This window comes from Ursus arctos, unplaced genomic scaffold, assembly GCF_023065955.2.
Source record: "Ursus arctos isolate Adak ecotype North America unplaced genomic scaffold, UrsArc2.0 scaffold_20, whole genome shotgun sequence".
Classification (NCBI taxonomy): domain Eukaryota; kingdom Metazoa; phylum Chordata; class Mammalia; order Carnivora; family Ursidae; genus Ursus; species Ursus arctos.
Window position 1 is genome coordinate 28,118,824 of NW_026622875.1, and position 27,886 is coordinate 28,146,709.

The 27,886-nt window shown below is 44.3% G+C and overlaps 1 protein-coding gene across 1 annotated transcript in view; it reads right to left on the reverse strand.

Annotated features, from left to right (window-relative positions):
- LOC113253952 (serotransferrin-like) overlaps nucleotides 1-27,886 on the reverse strand; it is a 52,820-nt gene that overhangs the window by 20,354 nt on the left and 4,580 nt on the right. The window contains 17 exon segments of the mRNA XM_026497056.4: nucleotides 52-146; nucleotides 940-1,111; nucleotides 1,114-1,199; nucleotides 6,143-6,332; nucleotides 7,587-7,771; nucleotides 10,754-10,818; nucleotides 12,156-12,300; nucleotides 14,900-15,058; nucleotides 16,426-16,464; nucleotides 17,059-17,149; nucleotides 18,729-18,883; nucleotides 20,109-20,286; nucleotides 21,285-21,466; nucleotides 22,005-22,060; nucleotides 22,872-23,019; nucleotides 23,741-23,917; nucleotides 24,720-24,828. Of these exon segments, the coding sequence (XP_026352841.3) occupies nucleotides 52-146; nucleotides 940-1,111; nucleotides 1,114-1,199; nucleotides 6,143-6,332; nucleotides 7,587-7,771; nucleotides 10,754-10,818; nucleotides 12,156-12,300; nucleotides 14,900-15,058; nucleotides 16,426-16,464; nucleotides 17,059-17,149; nucleotides 18,729-18,883; nucleotides 20,109-20,286; nucleotides 21,285-21,466; nucleotides 22,005-22,060; nucleotides 22,872-23,019; nucleotides 23,741-23,917; nucleotides 24,720-24,828 (2,232 nt within the window).

The following is a 27,886-nucleotide window of genomic DNA, read 5'->3' on the forward strand; positions in this document are numbered from 1 at the left end:
GGCCTAACATTTCCTATCAACTTTAGTAGAGGTATAGATCTAAGCATTTACTCTGACAAAGAGCAATGTTTTCCCAGAGTCACACAGGCCAACAAGAAGAACAGCTCTTTGACTGCTCCTTCTGCTCCGGATGAACTTCCAGAACACTGTAGAATAGAGAAAAACAACCAAAATTATGCCTTGATCATCAATAGTATGCCTCTATGGTTGGGGTAGGGAAATTAACAGAAGTCTATCACAGAACACCTCATTCAGCTGGAACGTAACTTTTATTCTTTTTACCACCATTATAATCATTACTGTTGTTGTTAGTGTTACCGGCGGGAGAGTCTGCGCTGAGTGAATGGAGGTCTGGGTTCTTGGATTCCCCATAAATGTGTGATGTTGTGCCCCCAGGCTTCTAATGTGTAACCTATTTATCAACGTCCTTGCCTCCCGCTCATGTCTAACTGCCTACCTACTCTATCATTAAGGACTCCACTGAGTGCCAACCACTATCAACTGTCAACCTTTCTGTGTCTGCTCACTGCGGACTTCTCAAGTGCAATCTTGTCTTATTAACTGTGTATCCGCAGCGCCCAGGACACAAAGTTGGGAGTAAAGATCGCGTGAGTTTTAGTAGTAAGAGCAAAGAACGGGGGGGGGGGGGGGGGGCGGAGAGAACCGCGCGCTCAGGCGTAACAGGGGCCGATAAAGGAAGAGTAACCCGCGCCCCCAAGCACCAGGACGTCAGTCCAAGGGTTGTAGGGGATCCTCTCTAATGCAGCGCTACTCCCGCTGCTTCAGGCAGCAAGGCAGATTGATACAGGAGGTGAGTCTCCCTCTCTATATGTCTCCCAGGTGCCTTCGCCGCCCCGCGTCCGCGGTCCGCACAAACCGAGTCCAAGCCCGGAACCCCGGCAGCCGTACACCCGCCAAAACCACCCGCTGCCTCTTTACCCAACGTCAGCAGCACCGCGAGAAGCGCCACGACGGCTGACAGCAGTGTCGGGTCCCTCTGCTGCAGCTCCTGCCGCAAGGAGTCTAGGTGTAGCTGGAAGGCTCCCCCGACATTGCCACCATTCGCCATTCGCCGGGAGTCCTCGGAAGCCATGGCTGAGATGCGTGGTCTCCAGCGCCGGGAAAGCGACGTGGCCCCGGACTCTGCGCAGGCGTCCGAAGCAGAGCATCACGGGAGTGGTAGTTCCCAGGTTATATTTCTTTCTTCAAAGGGGCCGGGATCCCGAAGGTCTTGATGGGAGTTGCAGTTCTCTTGTATCTGTTTCCACCGAACGAGCGGCGTTTCGCGGTATTTCACGAGTGACACTCTTATTCTTAAGATATGAGTTAAATATCGCCGCCCTTTTCATGGGTGTTGACGGAATGATGGATGAATAAAATGAACGGCTTAAGAAATCCTCAGTCGCTCCCTTCGCGAGGTGAGTCTTGTGAGGAACTCAAGCATCTCACAAACTTTTCATCTGAGTATAAAATGGCATGGGATGTGACAGAGGGTGTACGGGGCGATATGGGAATACAGAAAGGGACTCCTAGTCCTTCACTGGTTCAGAGAAAAGATCCTGGAGGGAAGTGCCGGGAACTGAACCGTGAGGGATGGCAGCCTCTGCAGGTGTAAAAGGGGAAAGGGTGTTCTGTGTCGAAGAAAACGAGCAATTACAGTACAGTCCCTATACCGTAAATCTAGGGCTGCATCTGAGATTTCGACGTTGTGGGAAGCAGCTAGGAAAATCAGTGCGCGGGGTGAAGCTGTTGAAAACTGCAGCTGTCATTCCTGCCCAGAGTGGACAGCCTCTACTCTGCCAGGCAGGTATGTGGAACCAAAGTGGCCTGTTCTTCCAGTTTTTCCAGAGAAGCTGGAAAGGGAAATGTTCCACTTTTGAAATTCCAGCAAGTAATGAAAAACATTAAAAAAAAAAAAAAAAGCAAAACTTGTCGCCCAAATAAAACACCTTAGGGGGCCGGAAGTGGCCCACCTAGAGGCTGCCAGTTTGCAGTCTGTCACTAAGCTGATGTCATTTCAGCAGAAGTGGCAGGAGGCGAAGCAGGAAAGGTTGGCAGGAACAACCTGAAGGGATTGTGTGCTGTGCTGAGGAACCTAGACTTTATCCAGAATGGGATAAGAAGTTTCAGTTGCGGGTGACATAGATGACTGGCAGAAAAATGGAGAACGGTGATTTGAGAGAGGAAACACTGAGGCAGGGAGATCAGCTGGGAGCTGTTGCAGTGTTTTGGCAAAAGATACACAGAGTCTGAACCAGGAACAGAGGTAGCTGCGGAAAGGAGGCCACAGATTTGAAAGATGTGTAGAGGGAAAATATATAGGATGTGGTGATTAATTGGGTATGCTGAGTTAAGATGGAGAGTTACCAAGACTGCATCGGAAGCAGTTGGTGTGGGGTACTGAAAAGATCAGAGTGCATAAAGTGAATTAGAGAGGGACTTTGGGGCTGAGGGCATTACCAGAATGAAAATTGCCTCTCTTTTCTATATGTTGAGTTTCAGGTGCCTCTGGGAGTTCTAAAATCTTATATTAAGCAGGTGATAGAATAAACAGAAGTAAAGTTTCAGCAATACGTGCTATATTTTCATCTGAGTTTCAGGCATAAATAAGCGGTCATTAAAATCAGGGACAGAATGAAAAGTGAGGAGAAAGGAACCCACAAAGATGCCTAAGAAGGAAGAGTCAGTGACACAGGAGTCAGACATGTCCTGGAAGTGGTCAGCAGCATCTCTTGTAACAGAGGGGCCCTGTGATGGAGGCTTGAATGAAAAGTGGACTCAGAGGGAACAGTGAGGTGAGGGTGGGAATGGGTATGGAAGCAAGACTGGTACATGGAGAAGAGGGTGGGTGATGACGATAATTGCTAATGTTAATGAGTGCTTACTAGTGCCAGGCACTGTTTTAAATCATTTTAATTTATTAATTTGCTTAATCCTCACAGCAACCCATTATTCCAATTTTACAGAGGCAAATGAGGCAGAGGTTAAGTAACTTATCCATTAAGCCCAGGCAGTGGGCTCCTTTATGCTTAACTGTATGCTCAAACATAGTACAATTCATTTCCCAGGCATTTCATTGATAAATGTAGGCAAATGGACTCCAGATTAAGACAGGATGTTTAGGATGTGAGGTTAAAGCAAGTAAACCAACTACTTTATTTTAAATTAGCATTATCAATTAAAACTATCAGAAATGACAGTAATTTTACCATATTTACTTTTCTTTCTTTCTTATGGTCCTGGCCCCTGCTCTGTATCCACCACCCACCATGTGCGTGCACACAGACACACACAGACACACAGACACACACACACACACACACACACACACACAGCTTCTTTATAATAACCATTGATTCCTTGGTTAGGAGCTAAAAGTGCAGGGAAGGAGGAAGGGCCAAACAGGAGAATACTTACCATTACTGTCCCAACTATGCAAGAATTTTTAGTCAGAGCTACATGAATGAGAAAGTTCTGCCTTGGTGGTAAAAGTTTGGGAATGATGAAAGAAAGAAGGTTTTAACCAGACACAGACTTTTTTTTTCAGCACATTTCCTGGGTAAAGGCAGAAGAAATGTGCACACCTTCCACACTCAAGTGGGAAGGTGGTGCCATTCTCAGGAATGAGAGCAGGAGAGGATCAGCTGTCCTCTCACACCTGCACCAACACACGCTCCCAGGAGGTGTGTGGAGATGAACCCAGAAGAAGGACAGGCAGGTACTGACTGCTGCTTGCTGAAAGTGTTGTTCTTCTTCATTCAAATACCAAATGGAGAGTTACAATGAAATAAACGTAGTGACACAATTTTTCCCCTCTCTTCCATGAACTAAAATGTCTCATTCACCAGACACATTTTTCCCTCTTCTATTCCCAGTAGCTCTAAAGCATGGTGGAAATGATCTCAGACTCAGGGATACCAGTCATGTGATTGGCGAGTGGCCGGCCGTATCAAGTGCAGTTAACAGACTCAGGATTGAAAGAATTAAAATTGGTTTTCACAGTTGGCAGATGGGCAGTGACCTTAGCCAAGGTAGCTGCAGGGAAGTGAGTGCAGCAGAAGACTGGTTCCTGTTCGACCATTAATAAGTGAGGTGTGGAAAGAGTGAGGAGACAGGGTAGTGACTACTGTGGGAATCAGGGTCAAGCGATAATTTTCAGATGTTCCAGTGGTTCACTTTTCCGACCTGCAGAATCAGGACCTGATTCGAGTATACCTGATGAAATTCATTTAAAATATTTTTAGAATACATGTCTTCTGTAGTCTTTTTCTGTACTCCCTTGAACACTCCATCTCAGTAACTCACTCAGCATCCTCCTTCCTGCCCCTTCCCAGCAACACACGCACGCACGCACACACACACACACAGCCGCATACACTTGATTCTATTATAATAACCATGCAGACCCCTTTCAGAAAGAATTTACTTGAACTGTACCCAGGAGGTGTGGCTGTGGCACCACAAGCAAAGCTGCGGAAGGGGTCAGATGAACATTGAGCTCTGAAGGAAAAGCTCAGTTGCACATAGTATTTAGTATTGCAGGTAGTATTTAAAAAAAAATCCTTCCAGGCCAAACATTTAGAAAACAATGAAGTTTTTAAAAGATAACACCAATAATAATTTTTATTTTATGTTCTACAGAGGTACCACCGCTGAACTGTGAAACCAAACAAACCACTCAGGCCAGCGAAACCCAGAGGGAAGCTTATGGGTCACGAGAGCTCCCATCTCCATTTGGTGTGGCTCCACCTTTTGAATTTTAAAGTCTGTGGAAAGTGCAGGCCTCCAGGAGTTCTGTGGGGCAGAGAAGAGAGGTAGGACAGTTAAAAATCTACCTATATTTTTCTGTTGAGTGAATGAATAGTTAAGTCTGATATAAAACCTCTCAGACCCATTGGGTTCTGATGGGTGGATTGGACCATTCTCCCAGTGGCCTTCTCCACTTGCCTGCACAGCTCCTGTGTCTTTCTGGGAAGTACCATGCACCAAGGATGGTAACATGGTTTCCCTGCCCTGTGTCATCCCCACCTTGTGTCTCGTAGGCAGGGCTCCCACACCTAAATCCATGTAGTTGGGAGAAGCCTTGTAGGACTGCCCTCTCTGATCTCCTTAGAAAGGTGAGGAACTAATACGACAAGCACCTAGAACATGCCAATTTCCATGCTAGGGGCTGGAGAAGGAGCAGAGAATAGCAGAGCTAGACTTTCTCCCCTTATGGAGGATATAGGGTAGGTGAATATAAGCTAGGTGCTCACAGCAGTAAGCTGTGGGTAAGCACGTTCCTTACACTGGAATTATGAGACCCTGGCACAAACTCGCTGAATCAGTATCCCCAGGGACCGGGGATCAGTATTTTAAGGACCATAGCTCACTTATATGCACACAAAAGTTATAGCACAACCTCCCTCCATCCACATGCTCTTCTCCCACATCTTCGAAATGACTTCAAGTGATTAAATGGTGTCCAACATAGTTATAGTGCAAAGGTGTGTTTTACTGTATTGTATTGTGTCATACTGTATTAGAAAACCAGTGTTCTAGATGAGTAGTATGTATGGCAACTTTATGGTTATAAAAGTTGTCATTGTTCAAGCTTACAAGAGTAGCGCTGTGTAAAAGAACTTTCTGCGATGATGGAAATGTTCTCTTTGCTCACCTATCTGAGCTGCATGTAGCTATTGAAATACTTGAATTGTGGCTGGTGTGGCTGAGGAATTAAATTTTTAATTTTGTTTAATTTTAATTAATTTAAATTTAAATTGCCATAGGTAATTAGAGGCTCTTGTATTTGTTGGATGATGCAGCTCTGTATAAAAAGGAGTTTACTGCAGAGCAATGGGCATGGGCACATACAACCTCTTCCTTATCTTAGTAATAACATGGAATTCTTCATGTCCGGGCAGTTCATTACCTTAGCGCCCTGAGCCTGTGTCCGCCTTACCATCTGCCCAAGTAGCCTTTCACATGTGCTGAGATTACAGTGTTCTCTCATCATCTCATCTTGCCCATTTCCATTGTTCATCCCCAGAGGGCCACGACCCACTCCTCCTTATCTACCCACCATCCAGAATGCTCCCCACACCCCTCTCCCCCCACCCCTGCGTTTGCTTGGCAGCTCCCCCATGCTGTTCCTCCTACTCACTTGAGGTGGAGCATTGTCTCAGGTTAGAAACAGCCCTGACATAATCTGGTCCTAAGTAAGATTCATATGTTGTGCCGTCTGGAAGTTTGGCCAAACATTTTGTGTCATCCCTGAACAGAAGGTCCTTGGTTTCTGAGTGGAATAAGCAAAACTTGCCCGAGCAGTCATTTCCACTTCCTCCAAACGAAAGCTGTCAAATGGATGAAAAATGCATGAGGACCTGTGGCAGCAAGCAGCTGAGAATACAAGGAGGGGGTTGAGGGGGATACAAGCTGGGAACCAGCCCCGGGAAGAAAGGGAGCTGCAGAGGATGCCTCAGGATGTTTCCATATCCTTAACCTGGCATTCACCCACTTTTGGCCCGAGCTTCATGCTTTCTTGAGGCCCCAACATCCTCTATAGGGTCCATCCTGGTCTCACCGCCTCTGGGAAGACCCTCCCACCCACTCAGTCACTCCTTCCCCATTTCATTGGCTATGGCCTTGGAGACTGCTTCCAGGAAATGAGAGGACAGAAAGTATTTTCCAAGTATTCCAAGTATTACTGTCAAAAAAGATGTTAAATGTGAGCCCCCCCAATGAGGGGTGGTACAGGTAGTTGTTAAATTTCATGTTTGACTGCATCTTTGATCCTTTCTTGGGCAAGAGGCTTAACTGTAGGCCTGGTAGGATTATAAGTGAAATGATGATTATGAAAACTTTAACATTCCATCCAGCATCTAAGAAGTGTTCATTAAATGTTAATTATTATTATCATTTACCTTAAGAGAACTCACAAAGGTATGCTATCTTAATTAAAAAAAGAAAGAAAGAAAGAAAGAAAGAAAGAAAGAAAGAAAGAAAGAAAGAAAGAAAGAAAGAAAGAAAACTATTGGCAGGCAGGAAGCTGTTGTTGAGGGGAAAGTGGTGTTTGTGGGTAGAGGACTCTTAAAATTAGAATATTCAGGTAGCCTCCCCGCCCCCCTCCCTCTCCAACAAGGTTGGCCCTGGGTTGATTGTTCCCCCCAGAGGACAAGCTCCCTGAGGATAGGAATCCTGTGTTTTTCTGGCTGTTGGAATGGTTCTCAGTCTCTCTAAATAAGAGAAATATAGTCCACATTTCATGACTTATATCATGGAGAGGGCTGGCACACAGGATCACTCTCTTTCATTTTCAAAAATGATAGAGGTGGAGAAAATGAGGGACCACAGAGCAAGGTCAGGGGTGAGCAAGAAAGCAGACGTGTGGACCCAGAAGCAGGTGGATCACATGGGAAATAATCTCCAGTGACCTGAAGATATGAGTAGAGCTGGGCCTAAGAAATCCAGTTCCATAATCCACGGCCTCCCAATTCTAGTTGCCAGAAAGAGAATGCTGGGGTATGGGCAGCACATAGCACTGAACTCCCCCAGATAATTCATACCCACCCAGGAGGAAAGAATGGGAGGCCCTGGCTGGTCCATACCTGCTGCTCCTGTAACATTTTGCTAACACAAGATGCCTTATCTTTCCGTGAGACCACAGCATGATTTGGGGCCTGGGCTAGGAAGCAGTTCTTAGCCTGGCTCACAGGCTTTCTTTGGCCATCAGGGCACAGTAGCTGAAAGTCCTCTTCCTTCAGATTCTTAGCCCAATCTTCAGTGTTCCTTCCTGGGGACGGAGAAGGTGCGTCAGTCACAGCTTACAGCTTTGGTCAAGGTGCCTTCACTGAGGGGATGTGACCAATCCACTGACTTGTGAAGGACCTAGGGCCACTGGCCAGCAGAAGTACACACATTGGGGTCACAGTGATGTGGAGAGGAAGAGACACTCACGTGTACGTAGGTCAGATTCAACTCACACTCACCAGAAATTCCTAGCAACCACCCCTTCCAAACTGCCCCACCCAACCAGGAAAAAGCAAGCTATATTCTTGGCCAATGTTCAAAAACATCTTCATTTCTACTAAATTCCAAAGCATCTGGACTTATTACTCTAGTATACGAAGAAATGTGACCCTCTAAGCAGGCTGATCATCTCTGTGCAATACCATCTGGCATTAGCAAGCAAAAGAACTTTCCCAGAGGCCCTTTTGCAAGCTGGACTAGTGTTCTAAATCTGATGCTTTCATACCGGTTCTACATGAAAATGTGCACATGCCTCTGTGCATACAGATCCATATCCTGTTCTTAGCCACTAGCTTCATCATTCCTGTATTCTCTCTGAAAAAAAGAAAATCTCACCCATTTTCAGGGTTTCAGCTCCTTCTTCCTGAGGCAATTCTCAAATATGTTTTCCCAATTTCTAGTTCTTATCTAAAAGGCAGGATTGCAAATCTTTTTTTCATTTAATTTTCATTTAATTTTTTTATCTAATTGAACAAATAATATGTGACTTCACTATCATAAAATTGTATATTATATATAAAATAAAAATCCCTCTTTGCCTACTCTCCCCAAATATATACTTATAGTTTTAATAGAAAACTCCAAATTGCCTGTGTCTCTCCCACAAGTAACTATACACATCTTTGCTCACCTCTAATATTTCTGCTTGCCTTTCTTACCAGTGCCTCCAACTCAGCTCCTTCCAAATGAAACCCACCATCATTCTCCCCAAACCAATTCTGTTCCACTTCATAATGTAAGAATTTACTCAACACTGTGTTGCATGCCCTCTGCAAGCCGCGGTCTTATTGGAGGGGGAAAATAGCACACATACCAAAAAAACCAATTCTGGATACAGATAATAATAACATTTTATATTTCGTAGAGTACTCTCTAAATGCTGTGTGAGCTGAACCAGCTTGGTGACAACATATTCATTAGGGAGAGCTGGCTGGAAGAGGCATGGTTTTAGGCGTGTAACGTGTATTACACGTATTGACCACTGTACTGACCACCAAGAGACTAATCTAGGCATATGATAAAGTCCTCAATAGGAACAGAGGCCCTGAGAAGAGGAGTGGATTTTGAGAGGAATATGAGGAGTTTGGACTTACAGGGTTTGAGGTTGCAGTGCCAGTGAGCTTTGTATATAAAAATGACCACATGGCAAATAGAGGCTCTGGGATGTTATTTAGATGGGAGGTTAGGCCTCTGCTCTACATTCCCATCAGGGGGTAAGGCTCTTAGAGTCATTGCAGGTAGAGAGATGAGGCCAAGAGAGAGAAGCCCTATTCAGGGGAGTACCAAAAAAGAAAAAAAAAAAATCAAGGGATAACAAAGAACCAATCTTAAGGTAACACTCAGGTAGTAGGAAAAGGACAGCCTTTAAAGGAAAAAGCAAAAAATAATAGGAGAGAAGAAAGAAAAATTAGCCAACACAGTATTCCTTCAAGTAAGTACTTAGCAGCTTCTGTGTGCCACTTACTAGAGTAAGTGTTAGGATATAAGAGGAGGAAAAAAGAGCTCAAAAGAGTTTCTGTGGCTACGATTTATTACAGAATGAGATGAACTCAATAATACTAGCTACAGGGACAGAAGATCCTATTGTGGGATGGGGACATGCCATCTGAGAAGGCTTCTCAGAAGAGTCAGTGTTAAGCGTGTTCACTCTAGGTGAGTTGCTGGGAAGAGCTGAGGTTGGGTGAAGGGACATGAGAAAGGAAGTGAGGTACTATCTGGCTGGCCTGTAGCAGGTTCTCTAAGCAGTTAGTGATACAGAGGGGGTAGGTAGAGTGCTCATTCTTACCAACTTAAAAAAAATTTTGTTTGGTTTTTCAGTGTCACAGCATCTAATATTCACCCACTAGTTTTAGTACCCATCGATGCTTCTTGCTTGAAACAATTATTACTATATTATTTGCCAAATGGTAGTTTTTTAACTTTATAATTATTTCTACATTTATTCATGTTCTACAATAAGGAAGATCTTTCCCTTCACCTTCATTTGTTTAATCAGGATAGACTCATGTATTCCTATTTTATTCCTACTTTATTCTTACTACCATTATTATTTCTTTTGGTGCTCAAAATGTCCCAGATTTGGCTAGTAGGAGGGCTTTAAAAATGGCTCCTGTATATTTTGACATATCCCAACATCTTCAGCATGATGTTCCAGGTTCACCTTATATTTTGCCTGCCCAGCCCTAGAATCAGCTTTTTTCCAAGGGGCCCTGGCTCATTCTATCAGAGAATGGTTCTAGAAGCCAAGATCTTGGTGTTTATTCCCACTGGGGTACTATTGTCTCTAAGTGTTTTCAGTGGACCTAGAATATATTTGGAATATATATATTGGACCCAGAAATATAGGAAAGAGTTAAAACGACCTTTTGGGAATAATTCACCAAATCTGAATATGGACTGTGAACACAGTGAGTATTAAATCCATGTTAGTATACATTTCCTGATCTTGGTAATCACATTGTAGGTATGTAAGAGAGTGTCTTCATTCTTAGGAAATGTGGTCTGGAGTATTTAGGGGAAAGGCAATGTTTGCACCTATGGGAAGGCTCCTGGGAGAGAATTCAGAACCTTACGGCCCTCACCGTTCGGCCTACCCAGGTAAACACTTCTCTCTTTACTGAACAAACAGGTTGAGAATCAGAGCTCTGGATCCTAACGGAGTCCCTAACACGTCCACAAATGCATCCTGAGCATAAGTGAGCCCAGCAACCTCAATTTGTGGGGACAGAGGAGCATGTGCATATACCTGCAGTGTTCTGCATGACAGTCTGGTCTTTCACAAAGGCCACGTCTCCCTTCTCCACCAGACACCTGCCAAGTGCCACACAGGGAGAAAGAAGAGAGGAAGTCAGAGACACATGTGTCATTCAGGAGGGTCAGCTGTAGACCCAGGGCTAACAATCTGATATCAGCAATTGTGGCTCCCATTCTATCACTCATCTTACATATTACTCATGTAAGTAACACAGACAAGAAAAAACTTCCAATTGGCTTTGTGGTTATGCAATCTCAGTTCCCACACACTGAATGCCGAATTCTGGCACGGTTTCTCCAATGCAGTTACGTCATTTCTCTGGCACCAATAGAGATATTAGAGGGGCAGTGTCCCATTAAGGTGATTCCTTACTCACATTCTACTTTGTAAAAATTGAGAACTTGTGGACTGTGAACTATATTTGCACAAACTCATGAGGTGGGTCTAACTGGAGAATTAGGATAACCTTTGTTTTCTCCTTCACTACTGAGAAGCTCAGTTACAATACCAGCACCATTGTGCAGTTGATGGACTCATGAACTACTAACACAAGACTGAATCAGAAAAGACAGTTAAAAAGTAATAAGGTCGGGGTGCCTGAGTGGCTCAGTCAGTTAAGCGTCTGCCTTTGGCTCAAGTCATGATCCCAGGGTCCTGGGATCGAGCCCCACATCGGGCTCCCTGCTCAGTGGGGACCCTGCTTCTCCCTCTCTCTGCAGCTCCTCTGCTTGTTCTTTCCTTCCCATTCTCTCACTTTCTCCCTGTCAAATAAATAAATAAAATCTTAAAAAAAATAATAAGGTCATAAGGTTGCACAGGTGTCTTTATAAAAGTAATAAACATCCCATAAAATAGAATTGTAGTTGGGAATGTGGAAATCGTATTCTTTACTTTTGTGAATTTCCAGATGAGTATGGCTAGCTCTAGGTTCCCCAGAGGTGCATGGAAGAGCATGAGCCAGAGTCCTGACTCCTGTATTTGACTATGGCAGGGTTTCCTCACCTTGGCAATAGTAACATTTTGAGCCAGGTAATTCTTTATTGTAGGGTGCTGTCCTATGCATATAAGATGTTTAGCAGCCTCTACCAATTAGATACCAGTAGCACCCAAACCCACTTGATAATCAAAAACATCTTGAGACACTGCCAAAATTCCCCCTGAGGGGGAAGTCGCCCCCTGTTGAGAACTTCTACTCTGCACTGTACTGTCAGTCTGGAGAGGGTGTCTTGGACGCTCCTTCACACAGCGTTCTTCAGATGGTTGCTAACAGTGGCGCCCTAACACATGTAAGACTAACAGACCAGGAACATAAGAATCTCACCTTAGTTCCTAAAAAGAAATCTTGTCAGGGCTGGGTTTATTATTATATTTGGGTCAGGGTTAAAAGACTCACCTGAAAGCACCAGTGTAGCCATAGTATCTCTCATGGTTATTGGGAACACACTCCTTTCCTGGAACATTTGCCGAGCCAATACACAGAGCACAGAGACTGGAATTTCGCATAGATCCAGGGGCGCAGCCTTCCTCGAAAAATTTATCTGTACAGAAGGACAAGAGGAAGTCAGCTCCTCCTAACTGAGTCAGTATGAGTAGGCTTCATCTAACACATAACAGGTGCATATGGCCCAGGATAGGTGGAACATATTCAGTGACTGGCCACCAACTCAGGACCTGCAAGGCTGTAGGCTTTAAAAGGAAACTTAATCGAGGCTGGGAATAGAAGTTAGTAGACCATTACAATTCAGGTAGAGAGGATTCCATGGACACCCTATAGTGTCACCATTTATCTAAAGAGAGAAGAGAGGGAAATTACATAAAAATTGACATAAAAGGGATAAAATTGGAGGTCTCACTCCCCACGCTTGTGCTACCTAATTCCAGAATTTCCCTTCCCTTGCTATTTTTTAGAAGAGACTTTAATAGAACTTAAAACTCCAAACTCAGTTAAAGGCTGGGGGATTTTACTCACAGCTTGAGTGATCTCCCATGGCTGTGAAATTGCCAGGAGGCTCAGAAAAGCAGAGGTAGTGCCCTTGCTGGTAGGAAGCCAGAGCTTTCTGGGTATCACCCCAGCCACATTTTGCTTCCTCTCATGTCAGACAAGCCCCAGTGCAGAAACAGGGTCTCATCTCCAAGTCCCCACACACAGGACTTGTCCGGTTCATAACTGTCTTTGGAGACTTCTCTTTTTAAAGAGTTGCACATATTTGGAGGTGGCAAGGAGGAAGCTAATGTAAATAGCCATTAGAAACCATTAGAAAACATTTGTCTGGGGCACCTGGGTGGCTCAGCCTGTTAAGCATCTGCCTTCAGCTTAGGTCATGATCCCGGAGTCCCGGAGTCCCAGCATTGAGCCCCGCATCAGGCTCCCTGCTCAGCGGGGGAGCCTGCTTCTCCCTCTGCCCCTCCCCCGGCTCATACGCTCTCTCTTTCTCTCTCTTGCTCGCTCACTTTCTCTCTCAAATAAATAAATAAAATCTTTTAGAAAAAAGAAAGAAAGAAAACATTTGTTTGTGGTTAACTTACACATAGACTTTTCATACCTGAAGATATTCAGAGGACACAGAAAATAAACTGATTCCCATCCCTTTGAAGGGGCCTACCTGCTGGGAAGTCCCCTCGGTGAGACTGCCAAGACCTTAAAGAGATCCAAGGATCCCACATACTCACATTACCTAGAAAGCCTGTCAGAGGGATATTCCACCCAACGACCATTTGGAACCCCTTGTTTCTTAGTAACAAAGACTTAGTTGTTTTATTCTTTTAATTTTTTCTCCATTATTTTTTTGTTGAGATATAACTGACATATAACATTATATTAGTTTCAGGTGTTCAGCATGATTTGATGTTGCAATATATTGCAAAATGGCCCCCACCATAAGTCTAGTTAACATCTACCACCATACATCATTACAAAATGTTTTTCTTATGATGAGAACTTTTCAGATCTACTTTCTTAGCAACTTTAAAATATGCAATATGGTATTATTAACTGTAGTCACCATGTTGTACATTACATCCCCAGGACTTATTTAGTTTATAACTGGAAGTTTGTACCTTTTGCCCCTTCACATATTTTGCCCACTCCCCCACCCTCCACCTCTGGCAACTGTTAGTCTGTGCTCTGTATCTTTGAGCTTGGGGTTTTTTAAGATTCCACATGTAAGTGAGATTATACAATATTTGTCTTTCTCTGCCTGATATATTTCACTTAGCATAGTAACCTGAATGGCCATCCCTGTTGTCACAGAAGGCAAGATTTCTTCCCTTTTTTTGGCTGAATAAAAGTCTATTTTGTTATATATATGTATATATATGTATATATACATATATATACACACACACACACATATATATTTTTTAAATTTTATTTATGCATTCATTCATCAACGGACACTCAGGCTGTTTCCATATCTTGGCTATAGTAAATACTGCTGCAATGAACATGGGGATGCATATACCTTTTTCAGTTAGTGCTTTCATTTCCTTTGGATAAATACCCAGAAGTGAAATTGCTGAATCATATGGTAGTTCTAGTTTTAATTTTTGAACAAAGATCTCGTTTTATTTGGGACAGAGACATGCCCAAATAAAAGATGACATTCCTGAACCTCTTTGACAACCAAGTGTGACTATGTGCCTGAGTTCTGAGCAATGAAAAGTTACTTGAAGTAACTGATTTAGATTTCCTGGATATCTTCTTTAATAAAGTGACCGCAGATGACATATACTTCAAGTTGCCCTTATTCCTTGCTCCTTGAGGCTGCCTGGATCATGGATATGATGGCAACCATGGTTGACCTTGAAGACAGAGGCCCCATGCTCAGAAGAGTGGAGCAGATAGAAGGAGCCTGGGCTTCTAATGACCATATCAGCGATGGACTGCTCACCTGGTCCTTTTCATGAGAGATGAAAGTAAACATATATTTACTGAAGCCATATATGCAGCCAAAAAGAACCATTCTGATTCAGCTCCCCAACTCTACCATCTCTTTTTGATATCTCCTTGAGGTTCACTTTAACCAAATTTTACCACTGTAGAACCAGGGCCACAGCATTTTGTACCGTACTACTCTTTCCCGAGAACACCTCTTTGACCCTGGTCCTGATCACAGCATCCTCCCAGGATTCACTTACCAAATTCGCAGTTGTTGATCCTGCTGTAGAGCAGGCCCATGGGGATGTTCCAGCCCGCGGTTCTATCTACTGCGGTATGGCAGGACTTCCTGCCTCGCAGATTGTTCCAGGTGAGGGTATCATCTGCTGATGCCTTAACTACGGCCACAGCACGATACCCTACAAGAAAAACACCAAAAAAGAAAGTATTAACACCCCTGAGCCCTCCAGAGTATGTGTCTGCAATCAAAGCCTGCTATCTCCCTGTGAAGCAAAATTATCCTGAATCATTCCTTCTGTCTTTGAAAGGGTCTTCCCAAAAACTGACTGAGATGAAGTACCAGTCACTCTGTCAGATGGAGATTATTCTGAACATTAAAAACAAAACAGGAAGCAAACATCATCGTCAGAGCAATGGCTGGTATATAGCCCTTCCCTAAATGCATAAAGCTATGAAAGTTATAAACCAGCAACTCACCCTCCACTGTGGAATATCAGAGGAATGGATTCTGAAGAGCACGTGACTCCCCACATTTTATACAGTAAAAATTAGGAAAGAGTAGTAAATGATCAATAAACTACAGGGAATATTCTGGCCGTGTATTTTGGGATACGGAGAATACAGGTTTGCACCAAAATATGTGAAGTAGAAATTCAAAATCAAAATCAGCTGCCAAAGAGCAGAAAATACATGCTGTTCCTTAAAAATGCAAATAGAAGATCAACCCATGATTTCAACTTTTTAAATTAGTTAATTCAGTCAACTATTTATAGCAGAATATAGAGAAGCCTTATCCTTGGAGGAAGAACAAGTCTTTCTATTTTCAGCTAAAGAGCCTGGGTCCTAGAATGAGGGGGAGGGGCTGAGAGTTGTAATAGGGGAAGTCACAAGGTCAGACTTGCACACTAATGGCTGGAAAACAACCAGAGAGGTCTGAGCCCTGAGGCACTGACCCAGTGATCACCTTGGCAAGATTTCCTGTCTTGCTCCTGTCCCATCCTTCCAGATCCACCACTTCCCTCCCAGAGCACTAGTTGAGAGCCAGATTGGCCTGGGTTCCTGGGTCCAGCCGTGCCTGGGAGGCTGGGTAATTTCACGCTCCTAGATATCTGCCTGTGTGAGTCTCTCTGCTCAGCCCTGCCAGGGACATGTAAGCAAGACTCCTTGGCTGGTGTAACTCTCATCTAAAACTGGGCAGGCCTTATGTAATGTGAAGCCTCTGGGAGTGGTGAGGAGGGTGTGAACTTGCGTGTTGGATATAGGAACCCTGACAACTTGTAACCCCTGTGTGCTGTTGGTCCTCTTAGGCATTCTTAAAGGATGCCAGTACCCACTTATAGGATTAAGTGAGAAATCCTGTGTGCAAGTCATGGCAAGTGTAAAAGAGAACCATCATTATCAATTATCATCCTTCTATGGTTCTTTTGAATTCTAAAAATTGTTTTCTTCCATTGCCTTACCTACTTTGGATTTGAATTTAAACCTACCTTACCCTTTCCCAAAAGCAATAAGAATTAAACTGATGAGGTTACCAATCCCAACTCACCTTCCTCTGCTGTGCTGCTACAGTCAGGGCCCTCAGTTTCTGGAGGAGAGAATGAAGAAGTCATTAAACATGTATTCATTGGAAGTCATGCCATTCCTATGTGCAATTTAGAATAAAAAGAAGCAGGAAAACAATCTACATTTCACCAATTCCCAAACAGTCCAGACTGTCTGGATTATACGAATTCACTTTTGCTCACTGGCCTCTGGAATTTAGCCCAAAATTGTGAATTTCAAGTTTCCTGCTCTGTTTGACCAGTGGCCACAGTGGTCCCTGCCAACTATACTTGAATCCCTGTACCAGGACAACAGAAGTGTAAGTTTGGGAAGCAAGAGGATCTGCCAGGAATCCCAGCTGAGAATCCCAGCTGTCATCTGCAGAGAGGTCACTTTTAGCTGGAACCTCCCAGTGCAAAGCCTCCAATCCCCCTGGTGGAAGGTGTGATATAAGATTCTGTCCTTTAAGATGACTGTGGGGATTAGATATGAGGGACCCCAGAGCCTAGGAAGTAAGAGGGGCTCAGTAAGTAAGAGCTTTCTGGCCAATGTGGTGTAAATCAGGTTATGATTTTCCCATCTCTTCTCTCCCTGACCCAGAGGAAATAGAACACAGAAAGGCACCCCCTCCACTTACTGTAGTTCTCTGCCAGGACTGGCACCAGACCGCACTTGCCCGCTATGTAAATGAAGCCTCCATCCAAGCTCATGGCATCAGCCTCTCCTTTCTGCAAAGACACAGCACATTACAGCAGGTGAAAACAGGCCATCTCCTGTCCTACCTGCTCTTCCAGACATTTCTTTGAGGCAGCCTCCCCAGCACAGGACATGAAGGCCCCAGGAGACAGCAGGTGCTGTACCAGACCCCCAAGGATCTATCAGTCAGGAATACACAGCAGAGAAAATAAAATGTGCTCTCATTTTCACCCAAACCGTGATGAACTAAGGATTAATTTGGGGTGCCTTGCTTAGTTTCTTCAGGAGCAAAGACCCACAGTTAGTCCTCTTGTCCTCTCATAGGATACACTGTCCCAGAGACATTTCCACAAGAACTTTTTGACACCAAAAGTTCTTATTTGTAAGACAGATGAGTGGAGTCAGGGACACGAGGCTATGTCTGTGGCATAGAACACCCCCTGATGGAGCTCTAGCCCAGAATCATGCCATGTGGCTGAGTGCTATTTCAGTGCTTGGTGTAGAAAAAGTGTTAACGAATGAGTAAAATATTCTTGAATGACCTATTTCTCAGGTTTATAAGCCCTGAATTATAGAGATGCTTAAATTCCACAAGATTGCCAAGTTTTCCATTGGGCCTAGAAATCTACTTTCTAGGAATACACCCTAAAAAAGTAATCAAATATGTGGGAAACCATTTGGATAAAAAGTACAAGTGTGATTCATACAATGTAAAACATGCAAGTATAATTCATTACAGCAAAAAAGACAGAAACAGACTAAATGATGTTATAGATAACATGGATAAATGGCTAAATAGTTTGCATCACATCCACACCATGAAATAAATTACAACATTAAAAGATCATGTTTTTGGGGTGCTTGGGTGGCTCAGTCGGTTAAGCGTCTGCCTTCAGTTCAGGTCATGATCCCAGGGTCCTGGGATGGAGTCCCACGTCAGGCTACCTGCTCAGTGGGGAGTCTGCTTCTCCCTCTCCATCTCCCTCTGCCCCTCCCCCGACTCATGCCCACTCTCTCACTCTCTCTTTCAAATAAATTAACAAAAAATAAATAAAAGACCATGTTTTCAAAAAATGATTTGTACCATAGGAAAAGATAACAAGATATCAGGTGGAAAAAGTATAGTAAATTGTGTATATGATATAATCCCATTTAACAGGATTTTCTCTGAGTTAGAAGATTACAAGTACTTCTCATTTTCTTTTTTATATCATTCAGGATTTTCAAAATTCTAAAAGCAAACATGGAATGCTCTTGTGATCAACAAAGCTAAACTTCTACCCGCTTGCACAATCAGCGCAGCCCTGTCACACCTGTCATGGCACACCATGGGTCTCAGGCACACCCACACCATGGTCCAGTCTCCCGTAAGCAGACACAGCTCAGAGTGCCCTCTACCGTGTGCTAATACTGGGAGGAAACAGAGCCTTAAGGAGCCCTTCAGATCCATAAATTTAAAGGTACTGAAGTTCCCGTGGGGCTGGGCTCCCACATGAGGGCAAGGTTCCTGGGAACCCAGGTTTTTATATCATTACTAAGAACACTCACTCAGCCTTAGGGACAGGCAGGCAGTGACAGAAATGCTGCCCTACGGAGGCAGGAAGGACATACCGCGATCTTGGCAATACAGTCTTCAGTGGACTCTGCTGATTCACACTCTATTTTCCCTACGCTGTTTACACTCCATTCATCGCACTTGACCCTCTCATGGTGACCTATGGCACACCACTTCACCTTCTTGCATTCATCCCTTGGGGTATCCGGGCCTAGGGCATAAGAAAGAGAGCCAGATTTCAGATGAGGCCCCAGGAGTTCCTGCTGGTCGTGAATGCTACTAACTATCTTTATGAAAATGCTGGGATTTGCCAGCAATATATAAACAGGTCCCATTCCAGGAATTCTTCATCTTAGGAAACAAAGCCAGTAACAATCTCTTTGTTGGCTTCTTATCATTTAGATATGGCTTAAAATAATCTCTTCCACAAAGCCAACTTTCCTCCCAACCTCTATCACTTCAGGCTGTTTTGGGGAGTTTTTTGCTTCTTCTTTTTGAAATAGCACTTAACCACCTGAGTTGTTTTATTTATTTTTTCATTGTTTTTTTGTCTGTTCCCTGCAAGAGAACATAAGCTCAGCCAGGGCAAGCTTATTCTTATGCCGTGTCTTATTCTCCACAGCACCCTCATTGTTCAAAGGCAGTGCCTGGCTTGTGGTCAGTGCAATTAATGTCTGCTGAGTAAAAGGGCATCTATTCAACTGTCAGGCTCAGTTCAAGTCACTTCCTTAAGGAAGCGCCAGGATCTATTTTTCTTTGTTTTCATGGTCTCATCAGACCACGATATTTTTGTTCTGTTGTGTTTGTTTTCCCTTCTTCTGAGCAAATCTCTCATTTTTGATGAATCATTCAATAAAGTGACTATTCATTGAACATTTGTCTTCTCCACTGGTGAGAAAGTTCCATGACAGCAGAATCTAATATACATTTGTCTCACCATTGCACGCCCAGACCTAGCACAGGTTATGGCTAGATGATCAATAAATGTCTGTTGAATGAATGAATAATCAAGCAAACATCCAATGACCCAAGGTATTTCAGGAGCAGGATCAAGCTCTCCAGGGCTCCACTTCACTATGGCACAAGCTGATCATAATACTGGCAGCAGATGTACAAGGCTGTAGCTATTTTATTCTATTTCACTTACTTTGTGCCAGGCTACTTGGCTTCACAAAGTGGGTGCGGTGGCCTGATTTACACAAGGGAAATAATGCTAGTATCAATCCAAGTCATTTTAAGCATGAATTGCCTTTTAGTGATGTACAGGCCCATCTCATTATGAATGATGCCATTTAGCATCAGTCTGACCCTGGGCAGCAAGGCAGGGCAGATAAAGAAATGTCAGGGTGGGCTTTCAGTACCTGGAAAGTCTGTTGCTGGTCGTTGCCCCCACCAGGTTTCTCCAAAAGGTCACATGATCCTTCCCCAGTACTTACGCACATCTTCCCTTAGATTCCGAAGAGCAGTGACATACTCATATCCCAGGTACAGCCAGGTGTCCATTTTAGGGGGAATCTTCAAAAACCCTTGGGCAGAGTCCTTAAACAGCAGGTCCTTCCCCAAAGTTGAGCTGAAGAGCTGGAAGACTTTAGATTTGTCTTTGCCATAATGTTCCTGTGTACAGTAAAACACAATAGTGATTGGCTACAGCAGCAAGGAAGGCCACGAAAGGGGACCGAGGAAAAACAAAAACCCCAGAAAATGAAATTAATACCATGAAATTTTCAAGATTTCAGGAGAGAGGGCAGTCAGACCTGCTCTTTCCCACCCAGCACCATCTTCTCCCAGTCTTCTTGCAGTCATGCAGCAACTTTATTTCGCAGGATATGTTACTGTGCCTGTCTCCCTGATTAGGTTGACAGCTTACTGAGTCTAAGAAATGCAATCTCCTGCAGAAGCTGACACTGTGTGGTTACCACTTAAACCCTTGATAGACAGATGGGAGGGCTGGATGAGAGGAAGTGGGCCCAGTGCTGGCTTTCTGCTGCTCTAGGGAAGTAAAGTTGGCTGTGTGCATGGCTTCCTTGCAGTCAGGCTGAGGGACATTAGGAAAGGGATCATTTCCTTCTGCGGAGGTCATGGAAGGCCTCATGGGGGAGGGAGTATTTACCCTTGGCCTAGAAGTCCTGGTTTAGATCGAAAGAAATAGAATTAAGCAATAAAGAGCATCTTCATGTCACTAGGCCAAAATGTAAGGGTCTGACAGGCAAAAGTGCAGGACTAGGTTCTGTGCAACTCTGAATCCCCGCTGGGCACTGCTAGACAAGTGGATGAATGTAGCACAGTTCTCACTATGTCCTAAAAACAAGGTATTCCGGGGCGCCTGGGTGGCTCAGTCATTAAGTGTCTGCCTTCGGCTCAGGGCGTGATCCTGGCGTTATGGGATCGAGCCCCACATCAGGCTCCTCTGCTGGGAGCCTGCTTCTTCCTCTCCCACTTCCCCTGCTTGTGTTCCCTGTCTCTCTGGCTGTCTCTCTCTCTGTCAAATAAATAAATAAAATCTTAAAAAAAAACAAACAAGATATTCCATAGTGGCAAGAAGGGAATATATGAAAATGCCCCAAATCCAAGCAGGGACCTCTAACCAGGAGGGAGGACAGTGAATTCAGTACCTGGGCCTGGTTGAGAAGCTCCCAGATCAAGTCTTCCTTGCCCCCCACACTTCGGGCCACAACAGCATGGGAAGGGACACTGGCCAGGTGGCAGTCCTTATATTTATCTACTGACATCCTATGCAAGTTGTCTGGGCAGAGCAGCCTATAGTCATCCCAGTCAGCTTCATTTGGCAGGTTCTCTGGGGGAAGAAAGCCTGAATGAGCCAACTGCAGACAGGACAGAGTCATGAGCTGTAGTCCCTCTCCCCATCCCTTGCAATCCCAATGAATCATAGCATGTGTGAGCTGAGATACATAGAGCAAACACTGAGGGCCAGAGCACATAGGGAACTGACTTGCTCAAGATCCCACAACCAGTTACAGGCAAGAAAGCTTCTGATGCCTAGTACAGGGGTGACTGCTCTGTACCCCACAACAGGTCTCATCTCAGCAGACCAACTTCAGGCCAAGTTCAGCCAGAAATGCCCCCAATCCCTTGCTGTGGCAACATTCACCAGGAAGAAGGATCCCCATGTCCAAGAGGTTGAATGATAGAAAGAGGCCCAGGAGTCCAGGTGGGGACCCCACAGGCACAAAACTCTGCACAGACAGAAACCCAAGAAATGATAAAGGAAAAATACAGTATGCTCATATCTGACCACTTTCCATGAAAAGGGGTACAGGGGGGAAAAAAAGCCCACTGCCTGGAGGGAATGTATAGATTCTCCTGTCACTTACCGAACACTGTTGAATGTTTAACAAAGGCCACTTCCCCAGCGTCATCCATCAGACACCTGTGGGAAAGAAATACATTAGGAGGATTCCTGCAGGGCAGGCCCTTCACCTCAGGCTTGAGGGTCTGTTTGATCACACCATCCAGCCCTGGGACAAGGGCAGAGACTGACGGAGGCCTCTGTGCCAACCCACAGCTGAGGAAGCACTATGGGGCACTGATATACCACTAAGATGGGGGGGGTGAGCTCATGGGAACTAGAAATCCCTTATCATGTGCCTCAAAGTAGCAAAAAAATCACTGAAGATATTCTAATACAGAAAAGAGTTTTCAAATTTCTGAAATGGAAGATAAAGACATAGAGTCTCCTGAGAGAGGAAATGTCCCTTGGCTGGCTATCAAACTTTAGGATATAACCAAGGTAAAAGAGGGAGTGAAAAATCAGCCACATGAGCTATCTGCACAGGGGCAATGAGGGAAGGTAGGAGAGAGGCCAGTGCATTGAACAGCAGACACTGCTACAGTAGAAAGCAGGGGGGTCAGTCACTGAAGAATGGTCCAGACACCAAGGTTGTGCCTGTTCCCTTAGGCTCCGCCAAGTCCAGCAAAAGAACACACTGGGCAGGTTCAGGGGCTCTGGGGAGATAGAAAAGATCTCCACGAAAGGGGCTCCCCTGTCAAATGTCACGTGAAAGGCGTATGCACTGGCTTGGCCCGGAGAGTCCCAGCTGGATCACTGAGTCACTGTGAGGGGATTAGGCCTCCTGGACACCTCTCTGTAGGCTGGGCTCTGCTATGGGCCAGGTAGGGTCTCCCAGCCTGAGGACACTGGACACTTTGGCCACCATGGAACAGCAGCTGGTCTCACTCACTTGAAGGCACCCGAGTAGCCGAAGTATGGTTCATGGTTAGAGCAGGCACACTTCTCTGTCCCTTTCCCCACACACAGTTGACACAGTTTGGGGAAGGTTGTCCGATCTGCACAGGGAACACAGCTGCCCGCGAAGAAATTGGACGCTGCTGCTCAACATAAGACATGTAGCACAGGTCATGAGCCACCCTGGCCGCAAGCAATCACAGCTCCCAGTCTAGGCTCTTTAGGGAACAGAGAGTGACTAAAGGAAAACCAGCACACCCAGTCTCAGCACACCCTTATGTATGTTCACTGATCAAGATTAAGGTTTTCCAAGAAGGGACGAATTAACCTTTGTCCTCCCACCCCGCCTCACCAAGAACCAGGCCTGTGCCTGCCATTGACTCAGGCCTGTCTCAGGTTGCTGTCAGACTGGAACAGCTCAAAGAATCATATCTGAGAGTCATATCTGAGAGATGGGAGACCTACATAGAGAGGTACAGGCCAAGTTCATGGCCAGCAGATACCCACCAGAAAAGCTCCAACAGAATGGAAACACATCAGCCATGGACAGGAAAGAACCCCAGGAAAGTGAACAGTAGGACCCAGCAAACTGGCCCTGACTGAAGCCCTCTGTTGGGCTTGATGGCCTTCCCCCCACTCCTAAGGATAGCCTTTGGTAGGGTGTTAGGAGCTCAGAGAAAAAAAAACCTCAGCTGACACCTCCCAAGGGCCGCTGGAATGGCAGAACTGACCAGTTTAAAGCTGGTGTACCTCCTGCCCCCACCCCCCCAGACTCATCACACATGATCACTTGATCATGTCTGAGTAACCCCGGTGTGTCCTGTGCAGGCCTGCCTGATAGCACTCACCCTCTTGCCTACTTACCCTTCTGAAGAGATTCACGTGGCTCAGGCAGCTTCCAATAAAGTAAGCCCATGGGGATGTTCCACCCAGCAGACCTGCCAAGACCCGTGTGGCAGGACCTCTTGCCTTGGAGCTCATTCAGTTTGAAGTCACTGTTCTTCTTCACCACAGCCACAGCATAATAGTGGGTTTGTTTATCTGCAAAGAGACAGTGTGAATGAAAGACCCTCAACCTGGGCCGCAGGGAACCATTGCTCATCACTACAGGGTCCTGAGTAGAAAAAGGGAATGCACAGGGCACATTTATTTTGGGTTGGGTCACAAAGAGAGAGAGATCAGGAACACCTGCCTAGACTTGCAAGGGAAAAAAAGGACCACAGAGAGAACATTTGTAATAACAATCCAAGCAAACACAGGGGCAAGAAGGCCACATGAATATGTGGTCCAAATGCTTTTTTCCTACCATGGCCCTACAGGGTGTCTGCCTCACCTGCCAACCCAAGCCCACCAGGAAATTGGAGTTGTAGCACAGAGACCACATTCATTCTAAGTATTTCCTGTTCCCTGACATAGGCCCAGGGACAGCTGGTTGCTCTCAGAGGAGATGCAAGGCTCTTGGGGCTCCAAGTATGTACTCTAGTGTGGTCTCTCCCATGTGTGTGGCACCTATCGTTCTTGGAGGGCTCCTCTATGTAGCTCCTAACTCTAGTGATTCAGGTCGGGTTGCACAGAGTCTGCTCTGTTTCTCCAGGAAGCACATTTCTTGGTCCAGAAGGTCAGTGTTAGGAGCACCAGTCCTCAACCATCCCAAAGCCCTAAAGGCTTTGAGTTGTGCCTATGGCAGCTGATAGAGCCTCTCATTCCCTTCCCCACTGACACCCAATGGGGAATGCTCATCAGGATTTAATCTCCATTACCTGCCTGGACGAGACAAACTCAGCATCTACCAGGAGAGAACAAGAGCCACAAACTCTCTCCTGGGTCCCCAGGAAGAACTTACCCTTTTCTGACCCATAGAACTCTGCCACTACAGGCTTTAGGTTGTAGGGATTCAGGCCCGCCTCAAACACCAAGCCTGCATCCAGTGTCACGGCATCTGCTTCATTTAACTGAAAGGAAACAGACCAGACTTAAGTGAAGTCCACTTAAACCCGGGCAGGTGAAGGTGACTGGCAGGGCTTCTTGGACCCTCATCTTGGCCCAACCACACACCTCACCAAGGGCTTCAGTTGACTCTACCTTCCTGGTGAGGGGATTTGGCCACCATATTCTTATTCCTCCCACACAGAGAAAGAAATGGATTTTGTTTCTCTTTTCCCTGGTGAGGAGTCTGGTTCTTGGCCCAGAAACCTATGTGTGATCTTTCAAGATCAACATGAATTAGAGAAGCTTTACCTAGCAGACCTCACGGGGGAAAGCTGCCCTCCCAACCCCAGACTGAGTACACTGCCCAAGCACAACAGACACTGAAGGAAGTTGCAACCATGCTCTTACACATATTTATACTGCAAGCCCAGTTGCTTTTGTTTGGTAACCTCTATATCTTGGGCCTTCTGCTGAGCTCTTCCTCAGGTACTTTGTGAAGCCCTCCTTCTGGGGGAGGGGAGCCTTGAAGACACTTGTCTCCACTCTGATTCAGTACTCAGTACTTTTCCTTTCTGGCCGGGGACCCCATAACTACAAGAGTCTTGTTCAAGGATTTGGTACTTTCTTTGGGCTCTACCTCTCACTTATACTATGAATTAAGGGTTACATGCTGATTATTATTTCTATTATGGCTTATTGTTTGTTTAATGGACTACTCAGATATGTTGCAGGTCACCACTGTTCAAATCAGCTCCATTTTACAGATGAAAAAACAAAGGTGTGGAAAGTTTGTCACTTCCCCAGGTTGCATAGCTAGTAAGTCACGGAGTTGGTATTTAAATTCAGATCGTCTGGGTTTATTTCTTCCATTACAGTTACTTGCTGGTTATTTAGTTAGTTAGTTAATCTTGGGGCAACTTTTAAGGGTTGGGATTCTTTTTGTCGTTTTACTGTAATATAAATAAGATAAAATTTACTGTTTAACCTTTTTTAAGTGTACATGTCAGTGCCATTAGATACATTCACATTGGTGAAGGACAGCCCTATTCCACAACTAAACACCAAATATGAAACAATCTTTGTGGCCTCCTTGGTATCAAAAAAGGTAAGTATAACCTCCGGCCTCTCCCCACCCATCCCACACACCACAGAATACAAATGAGTAAGCAGACAAACAACTGTTCCCAGAGCGGTGAGATTAGGGCTTTGTGGCCAAGATACCAGGATGCTGATCAGGAATCACTGGAGCCTCAGTGGCAAAGGAACCAAGGAGCCAAGGCGCCAAGGCTTAACTCATGGGATCCACTAGAGCAACAGGGATTCCAAGGGGAATCTGAACCAGCAAGAAGGAGGATCAAAATCAAGCATGACCTCCCAGGTGCAGATAACCACACTCAGAAGAATTCAAGCCACAATGCATGAGCAGCAACAGGAACAACAGACTTGGGCCCTCAAGAGAAGGTGAAGCCGTCTAATTGCAGTTGAGAAGAGCTGCCTATGAGGTATTTACTTTTCTGTACAAATTGAAGGCTGAAATCAGAGATAAAGCATAGAAAAGGAAATGACTAGAAATAAAAAAGAAAAATTATTTGAACTGGTGCTTCTAGAAACGGAAAATATAACTGTTGAAACCGAAAAGTGATGAATGGGCAATAAGTTGATTAGACATGTTTAAAGTAAGAATTAGTGAACTGGAAGCCATATCTGAAAAATGTATCCTGGATGCTGCCAAAAAGAGGTATAGATGATGGAAATTGTAAAAGAAGGATTAAAAGGTTAAATTAAAGAAAATCCAACATGTGTCATCTTGGAATCCTAGAATTAAAAAAAAAAAAAGGAGAGACTAAAAAAAAGCCAGTATTTAAAGAGATATTGCTGCAAATTTTTCTGATTTGATGAAAAACATAATTCCACAGATCCAATATACCCTAAGCAGGATAAGTACCAAGATTTTCACAAGTGCAAATATCGTAGTGAATCTATAGGACATTACAGGCCAAGGAAATGAAACCTCAAAATTATTCAGAGATGATTGAAGGAATAACAGGATAATACCACATTGCTCCACAACTACAATGGAAGTCAGGAGACAGTGGAATAATATTTTAAAACAGGGTAAAAAGTCAGACTAGAATTATACATTCAGCAAAATTACCATTCCTGAGATTAAAGCATTTGCAGAGAAAACAAGCAAGCAACTGAAAGAGTTTAACACCTAGAGATTGGCTCTAAATGATCACCAAAAGAACATATTTCAAGAAGGAAACATATCCCAGAAGGATAGTCTGAAAAATGAGAAGGAACAGAACACAGACTAAATGGCAAAAATGTAGATAAATCTAAATATTCTCTCTCTCTCTCTTTCTAAATTTTTGGGTGTGCGTACACACACACATAGACATAGACACACAAACACACACACATATATTTATATATAGTGTGTACAAATACATGAAGTAGTTACATTGAGGGTTTTAAAAAGATAGACATAAAATATTAAATGGTAATATTTAAACAGGAAGAGGGAAGTCTGAGCTACTGTTTCCCAGTCCTTGTATTGTTTGGGAAGGAGGGCCAGGATTATTTTACTCTAATACATTTGTAAGCTAAAAGTATGTAGTAAAAATTTAAGGAACTCATTAAGGAATATAAATAAAGTGCTTAAATTCATTACCAGTAGTAACGGAAGTGGAATAAAGGGAAAACAATACAAATGAACACACACATGTGCAAACTCAATTTTTAAAAATCAGAAAAGGAAAAATCAGAAAACAGGGGAAGCCTGGACTAAAAGAAATCAAAAAGTAATATGGCAGAAATAAGCCCAAATTCACCAGTAATAATAATAAAATAAATGAGATTTCACACAAAATAAATAAATCTGATTGTCAGATTTCATTAATAAAATCCAGCAATAAACAGGTTTTAAAAGATGCACCTGAAGCAGAAGCACACAGAAAATGGAAAATAAAGGAATGAAAAAAGGCACAGGAGAAGACTGCTAAGCAAAGAGAGTTGATATAGGATGTTAATACCAGAAAAATAGAGTTTAGTCAAAAAGCACTGCCAGATAATTTCATA